The 7698-nt window shown below is 50.1% G+C and overlaps 4 protein-coding genes across 4 annotated transcripts; 2 read left to right on the forward strand and 2 right to left on the reverse strand.

The window, feature by feature from the left end:
* Positions 1-211: 211 nt before the first annotated feature.
* F9C07_1096662 (putative protease) lies at positions 212-2498 on the forward strand. Its single transcript, XM_041288243.2, has 3 exons — positions 212-448; positions 505-2000; positions 2054-2498. Exons 1-3 carry the CDS (start codon positions 437-439, stop codon positions 2328-2330), a joined length of 1785 nt encoding a protein of 594 aa, XP_041140600.1. The 5' UTR covers positions 212-436; the 3' UTR covers positions 2331-2498.
* A 296-nt stretch (positions 2499-2794) lies between these two features.
* On the forward strand, positions 2795-3699 carry F9C07_1396 (putative proteasome regulatory particle subunit; the record flags this gene model as incomplete). The annotated part of the gene is made up of 2 exons (XM_041288242.1): positions 2795-3358; positions 3421-3699. The coding sequence occupies 2 exons, from the start codon at positions 2795-2797 to the stop codon at positions 3697-3699; spliced, it is 843 nt and encodes a 280-aa protein (XP_041140599.1).
* Positions 3700-3764: 65 nt separating this feature from the next.
* Positions 3765-5503, reverse strand: F9C07_1096908 (uncharacterized protein). Its single transcript, XM_071507532.1, has 2 exons — positions 5046-5503; positions 3765-4900 (listed from the first exon to the last, which is right to left on the reverse strand). Exons 1-2 carry the CDS (start codon positions 5285-5287, stop codon positions 3844-3846), a joined length of 1299 nt encoding a protein of 432 aa, XP_071365857.1. The 5' UTR covers positions 5288-5503; the 3' UTR covers positions 3765-3843.
* Positions 5504-5595: 92 nt separating this feature from the next.
* On the reverse strand, positions 5596-7145 carry F9C07_2228186 (NAD-dependent aldehyde dehydrogenase; the record flags this gene model as incomplete). Its single annotated transcript, XM_041288227.1, has 2 exons — positions 5596-5716; positions 5770-7145. 2 exons carry the CDS (start codon positions 7143-7145, stop codon positions 5596-5598), a joined length of 1497 nt encoding a protein of 498 aa, XP_041140597.1.
* Positions 7146-7698: the final 553 nt, after the last annotated feature.

Consider the following 7698-nt stretch of genomic DNA (forward strand, 5'->3'; position numbering starts at 1 on the left):
TTAGCTACAGTTCTTAAATGCTTGCAAGGTGTGCTCACTCGTTTGAAGGTTTCATACAACTTAAATTGGGCATCGTCCGCCTTTACCCAATGCGGGGTTCAATAGGGAAAGAAACAAAGAACCTTTTATTCGATCAACCTTAACTACCGACCTTCTCTAATGCTATTATACATGCTTGCTTTGGGACACAATAAGGACCCTTCACAGCTCCAACTCCAAGTGGCCCAAATGGACCTAGAAGATGGTAACTCCATCAAGTTACCACATACCGATTATGAGGTGAACCGTGGATCTTGGCGACGATGCCTCGATCCCCAATTGCACTAATCAGAATGGCAATAGGTCTTTAACGCGACTGATGCCTGGGCTAAATAGTCATCGGACAAGATGTAATACTTACCTCTACATATGTGTGAGGATTGTTAGCTTCCAATGAATGCATCTCCCGGTATGTTCCTCCTTAAGCAGGTTGACTAGGCTTTATCTGATATGCCTTCTCAACAGATGGTCTTGTTTGCATATACTATAGGAGCCTTCTCCCTGGTCCTTCACCTTTTAGTTGCCGCGCTAGCTACCGGGCCCAGATACTCTGTCGTTGAACGCCTGGAAAAGATTCCGGATGGCTGGGTAGATGTCGGAACCCCTTCCCCGTCGAAGCCGATCGAACTTCAGCTGGCAGTACACCCAGAGAAAATCACTGAATTCGAGCAACGGGTCATCGAGATCTCTACTCCAGGTAACCAAAACTATGGACGTCACATGAGTCGGGACGAGGTCCGGAACTTCTTATATTCATCTGATGTAGCTCCGCGGAAGGTCCTCTCTTGGCTTAAGGCTGCACATATACCGGCTACATCTATCAACAAGCATACAGGCTGGATTACCTTTACAGTTCCCGTTTCGCAAGCAGAGCAGTTGCTAAGGACACGGTTCTATACCTTTGAGCATAAGAAATCGAGAGCAACCGTGGTCAGGACTCTCAAGTATTCGGTGCCCAAAGAACTTCGATCTTTTGTTCAGATGATCCAGCCAACAACTCGGTTTGGGCAGCTTATGCCGCAGACTGAACCGCCACTCCTTCAAGCTCTGCCTGTCACTCTTAAAGATCTAGTTGCAGGTTGTTCATCAATAGTCACACCTAGCTGTCTCCGCAAGCTTTATGGAATTTCTGATTCCAAGCCCAAGCCAGACCGTCGTAACAGGCTTGGGGTATCTGGTTTTCTGGACCAGTATGCACGCTATAGCGACTTTCATCAGTTCTTGCGCCTCTACGCACCGAATATAACAGACAATAACTACACCGTGGAGCTCATCAATGGTGGTCTCAATTTGCAAGATTCTTTGGAGGACAGCTCCGAGGCAAGCTTGGACATCCAGTACGCTGCTGCTCTAGCTGATACCCCTTTCACGACATTCTATAGCACCGCCGGGCGTGGCCCTGTCATACGTGACCTAGGGCATAATGACCCAAGTGATCCTCACGAGCCGTACCTGGAACAACTCCGTTATCTGTTGGATCTCCCAGATGACGAACTGCCTGCTGTTCTAACTACATCCTACGGTGAATTAGAACAAAGTGTGCCAGAAATATATGCGAGAACCACATGTAACATGTTTGCTCAACTTGGGGCGCGCGGAGTCTCTGTGATCTTTAGCAGCGGCGATTCGGGCGTTGGGGACTCGTGCATAACTAATGACGGGACTAATCGGACAAGGTTCCAGCCACTTTACCCGGCGTCCTGTCCTTTCGTTACGTCTGTGGGTGGCACCTACGGTAAAGAGCCTGAAATGGCCATTGGCTACTCTACAGGCGGTTTTTCAGAGTACTTCCCACGTCCTTCATACCAGGATGGTAGTGTCAACCAATACTTGAGTCAACTGGGGTCCAAATGGGAAGGGCTCTACAACCCCAATGGAAGGGCTATTCCCGACGTTGCTGCTCAGGCGGATCATTTTATCATCATGGATCATGGACAGCTTCTGAAAACTGGCGGCACCAGGTTTGTCGCTATAACATGGTGGTTACCACGCACGATACTGACTTGCTGTCTAGTGCTGCGGCGCCTGTGTTTGCTGGTATTGTCTCTCGGTTGAATGCAGCTCGACTGGAGAGCAACAAGCCGAGGTTGGGATTTCTCAACCCGTGGCTCTATTCTCTCAACCAGACTGGCTTTACAGACATCGTTGATGGAGGTTCGGTAGGATGTTTTGGTGATGTTGGACGGGAGGTGCCGTATGCCAGCTGGAATGCAACTCCTGGGTGGGATCCCGTCACAGGGCTTGGAACGCCCTACTACAAGGCACTTGTTGAACAAGCTATGTCGATATAAGACAGGAGAGCGGTCGCTTAAAGGGCCATGAGTGGGGCGGCGACGGCTGGCTTAGAGATGTATAATTTGAATCCCAGTTTTGTATATAGTTTTGGAACTTCTCTTTATATAGATCGTTTCTGCTATGGATGTTAGAATCACAGTGTCAACTGGTTCATTTCCTTTTTATTTTATTTGATTTTTCTATTTTTCTATTTTTATTCTGTATTGTATGTAACGGAAGGAAGAATAAAATGCGGCGATGCTGGCAGACGCCGGTCCCACGTGACCAGATGCCAAGAGATGCGCTGGAGAAGCTCTTGGAACTGGTGTCATCGTCAACCATCATCGACCATCAATCACGAAACCACGCTTTATCTTTCTCCCTACGCTTCAACCTCTTCCAGACCTCTTTACTCCATTTTTATTTCCCCTCCGAATTGCCTTTACATTCCCTCCAGCTCACAGCCTAATCCAGACCCATTATGGCAAACGGCGCCGACCTCCGGACTCTCGTCTCAGAGCTTCACAACGCTCTCAACCGGAAACAGTTTGATGCTGCCAACGACCTCCTTAGCCGCGCAAAGCGCACCCTCCTGCTGCAGAATGCCCTCATCCCAACATCTTCAACATCACCTGAGCTGATTGCTCTCGCCCGGGAAGTGTTGGAGCTCGGCGCTCTGTCCTCCATCCGGCAAACCGACGCACCCTCTTTCACACGATACTACCAGCAGTTGCAACCTTTCTACGATCTGGAGAGGGATAGCGCTAATGCAGGAAAGGTGGACTTCAAGACCAGCCAACGCAGCAAGATCACGGGCCTATACCTCCTGCTGTTGCTGAGCATGGGCGACAGCACCAGTTTCCACACAGTCTTGGAGGGTCTCGTTGAGGAGGCGAGTTTGAAGGGGAAGAGCATTGAGGACGACCCATGCATTAAATACCCAGTGGAGCTGGAGAGAAACTTGATGGAGGGAAGCTATGATAAGGTGTGGAGAGAGACCAAGTCGGAGAGAGTACCTTCAGAGGATTTCGGCCTGTTCTCTAATGTACGTGTCCCTGTTCCTTTCCTTGACCCTTTTGGAGCGTATGCTGACTGTCTCGTTGATAGGTCCTGGTTGGAACCATCCGTAGTGAAATCGCCGACTGCTCCGAGAAGGCGTACCCCTCGCTCCCCATCTCCAACGCCAAGAACCTTCTGTTCCTCGAGTCGGAGGGAGCGGTCATTGAATTCGCTCAGCAGCGCGGATGGGTGCTTCGTGATGGACGGATATACTTCCCTGTTGAGCCGGAGGCCGCCGCGCGGTCTGAGAAAGATATCCTGGTGGCCAGCACCGCAATCATCGAGAACGCAATTGGCTACGCTCGCGAACTAGAGACGATCGTTTAATCTAATAGATCTAGTCACGAATTTTCCTTTGCCTTTTCATCGGGTCCCGGGGGGTTATATCTTGTATACCGTCGCCTTGCATAATGAATTCATCGAGCGTATCCTTTCATGAACCTAAACGATATTTTATTTTGGTCGTTTCCTTTATACACTGACCCGCCACAAGCAGAGTCTCCGGTCGTAGAAACTACTCGATATACAGAGCAGTTCGGACACTTCCTTCCCCTGCAGATCATACCCGCCCTCTGGTTTCCACACATCAGACGCATAATTCATACTCTGATGCTCCGTAAACTCAGCCAACACCTCAATATCCCACCCGGCATTCTCCCCAAGCGTCCGCGTAACCCTGACCACCCTCGTACCAGCATGCATACAACTCGCCAGCACAAGGCACCTCCACTCATCACCCCCAGACAGGACACAATGCTCCGTCTTTAGCAACTGCAACCGCCAAACGCCACCCCCAAGACACACTTCCGCAAGAACATCCCCCCTCCGCGTAGCATGATAAACCCGTAAATACTCATCATAACTCCCCGTAAGCAGCAACGGCGCTCCACCCTCTAATTCCACCGGGAGAGGTAAAATAGCCGTAACACCAGCAGTATGATGACGCGCCCGATCATCATAATCCAACAACACTGATGACAGCAACTCCCCTTCACCCTCATCACCATCATCTAGACCAGAATCAGAATAACTCTGAAACTGCCGGGTATGCACGCCCCCAAAATCATCCCCGGTAAACAAGAATCTCTCCCCTCCATCCCCAGAGGTAGGAAACTCCGCCAAAGCAACAAACCAAACCTCAATCATCTCCCTCACAGCAAAACACCCCACCTCCACAAGCGCATCGGCACCGACATCAGATACACCATCGGCTTCACCCGAGATACCATCAGGAGAGCCGAAAACCCGGGTCCGACCATCCGAGAACGTGACCGCGAACCCATCCGCATGAGCACCATTCAACCAAGACGCAGGCGTCCAGGCGAGGAATAAGGCCGGGATGCTCGGGTCGTCGTGGACGGGTTTGGTCCAGAGCGGGAGGATCTCGGGATCTTGTCCCGAGGGCGTGGTGAGTCGGAAGAGTGATACCGAGCCCGAGCTGGTGGTTATGGCGAATAGAGTGGGTTTGGAGGGGTGGAAGTGGAGGTCGAAGACTGCGGTGGGGAGGGGGATTTTTTGGATTTGTGTTCTTTTTTTTTTTTTTTTGTTAGTTTTCTTTTCTTTCTTTTAATTTGTTAAATGATGTGTAGGTTCTAAGTGAGGATAGGTGAGGTGAGGTGAGGGGAGGGGGATATAGATGGGTAATGAATAAATAGTGGGGTTAACTAGCTTACAGAGTATGCGTTTCCGGGTCTAAACGCCAGAGCTGGACACTGCCTGTTTTACTCTGTTTAACTGTATCGTTCGCTTCATCTTTTGTCTCGGTGAGGAGGTATGTGCCTATAACGATGTGGTTCGGGGATGCCGGACACGTTTGCAGACAGCTTGGGGGTTGATCCAGGTAAATTGTGGTCGCCGATTGAGGGGTTTGGGGGGTCATTTTGTTGATGTTCGTTGGCTCTATATTTAGGTGCATGTATGTATGAGGATCTGGAGTAAGATTAGAGCTATTTTTGTGCTGGGTGGAAATTCAATGTGGTGGGCGGTGAATTTTTTTTTTTTTATTTTTGGTTTGTTTTTATTTAATTTGGTTGTTGCTCGCTACGTATATATACTTGTTGGCCTTGGATTGATCTATATCTATCCGTGGACGAACAATAAATGTTCTCTTTTGTATGAGAGTGTACTCAGAGATGCCATGGTAATAGCAGAGGATGTGAATTGAACACAAAGGAAATTCAATTAGTCTATAATAATAACTCGTCTAAGCTGTCATAATCCTTCCTACAACCGCGTGTACACAGTGTTGATGCCTCCCGTGGTAATCATCTTAACAGTCATGTAGTCGTCAACTCCATACTTGCTGCCTTCACGTCCCATACCGGAGTGCTTGACACCGCCGAATCTAGAGCGTGTTAGTATCAATGTTTTGTAAAGTAAGGGTAAGGTGAAACTCACGGTGCTGGAGCGTCTGAAATAACACCAGTGTTGATAGCAACCATACCAAATTCAAGTCTCTCCGAGACCCGGTGCGACGTGCCCAGGTTGCTTGTGATGAGATAGGACGCCAATCCGACCTCGCAGTTGTTCGCTCTCTGGACGACCTCATCCTCGGTCTTGAACGTCATCAATGCGGCCACAGGGCCGAAGGTCTCTTCCTTAGACACCAGCATAGAATCGTTGGCGTCGCCGAGGATCGTCAGCTCGTGGTAGTTCTTGCCGAGGGCAGGCAGTCGGTTTCCACCAAGAAGGACCTTTGCGCCCTTGCTCACGGCGTCCTTGATGTGTTCCTCCACCTTCGCCACGCCATTGGTCAAGGGTCCATGGGTCACGGAAGGATCCTCCAGACCGTTGCCCACCTTGAACTTGCTGACCTCCTCGACGAGACGCTGGGCGAAGCGGTCATAGATGCCTTCCTGCACATAGAATCGGTTGGCACACACGCAGGTCTGGCCGGTCACCTTGAACTTGCTGATGAGGGCGCTGGTGATGGCCGTCTCGATGTCGGCGTCGTTAAACACAATGAATGGAGCGTTGCCTCCAAGTTCCAAGCTCAGTTTCTTCAGGGTGCTGCTGGACTGCTTCATCAGCAGCTTACCGACTCTTGTCGATCCGGTGAACGAGATCTTCTTGATGATATCAGATTCGCACATGGCCAGACCAAGCTGGGGGGTGTTGTTCAGCGCAGTAACAACGTTGAAGACACCCTTGGGGACACCAGCGCGCTCAGCGACCACAGCCATAGCGTTGGAAGCAAAAGGCGTCAGTCCATCGGACTTCATAACGACCGTACACCCAGCAGCGAGGGCCGCAGCGACCTTACGTGCACCCATAGCCAAGGGAAAGTTCCACGGAACAATCAAACCACACACACCAACAGGCTCCTTGATAACTCGCGTCCGGCCAGCGGCGCTGCTGTGTGGGATAATATCACCGTAGATTCTGGACGCCTCCTCGCCGAACCACTCGAAGAAGCTGGCAGCAAACATGACCTCACCCTCGGCATCGCCCTTGGCCTTTCCATTCTCGGCTGTGATGATCTTACCAATGTCTTCCTTGTTCTCAACCAAGAGATCGGCAATGCGACGCAGGATCCGGCCACGCTGACGGCCCGGCACCGATCTCCAGGTTGGGAATGCGTCGGCTGCGGCTTCGATGGCCACGTTCAGATCGTCGAGTGTGGATTCAGGGGCAACACCAACCTGTGCTTCGTTTGCGGGGTTCGTGACATTGAATGTGGCGTTGGAGTTGGAGGACACCCATTGGCCGTTGACGTATGAGCGTTCGACGAAGAGACTGGCGTCCTTCAGGATGGATGCGAATGATGATGCCATGGTTAATTATTTATTCTGTAAATCGCAATGATACCGATTGCGACTTGGGATTATGTAGTTCGTTGAGGATAAGGCGAGGGGTGTCCTTGGACTATATGTATAGACCTCCATCTCAGCCTATTCTTAAAACGGTAAGTCAAATGAGAGCTCGGGTGATCCGTAAACCCTGGGGAAGCACGGGGATCGGGAAGCCCTCCCGATTATCAATGAAATCCCGAGGGTAATCATAAATGACTTAGATAGGGTCCAAGTGCCGTGCCCCATACATCGGGACGGAGTTAAGATAATATTAACTTGATGACATTGCACGGTTTCTCATCTCAGGAATCCATTCTAAGGTTACATGTATGTTGGATCAGAACACGAAGGCCTGTCAGCTCTGCGATATGATATGACTCAATGTCTTCGTGGGAACCAATGAACAAGACTTGTTTTGTTGTATTAGAAATCAATCTTGTTTTGAATACAATTAATCATCATCTTCCCCGCATTCTTGCATGCCTATACAAAACCAGCACGTAGACTTGCCCTGTTGAGCATTTGATAATTACTT

Source organism: Aspergillus flavus, chromosome 1 (assembly GCF_009017415.1).
Source record: "Aspergillus flavus chromosome 1, complete sequence".
Lineage (NCBI taxonomy): Eukaryota > Fungi > Ascomycota > Eurotiomycetes > Eurotiales > Aspergillaceae > Aspergillus > Aspergillus flavus.

Coding starts and splice junctions, on each gene's coding strand:
- F9C07_1096908 (XM_071507532.1), bottom strand. CDS start 5,287: ATGCACCTAAATATAGAGCCAACGAACATCAACAAAATGACCCCCCAA. Junction 4,901..5,045: donor GACCCGGAAACGCATACTCT/GTAAGCTAGTTA, acceptor AAAAAAAAAAAG/AACACAAATCCAAAAAATCC.
- F9C07_1096662 (XM_041288243.2), top strand. Junction 2,001..2,053: donor CTGAAAACTGGCGGCACCAG/GTTTGTCGCTAT, acceptor CTTGCTGTCTAG/TGCTGCGGCGCCTGTGTTTG.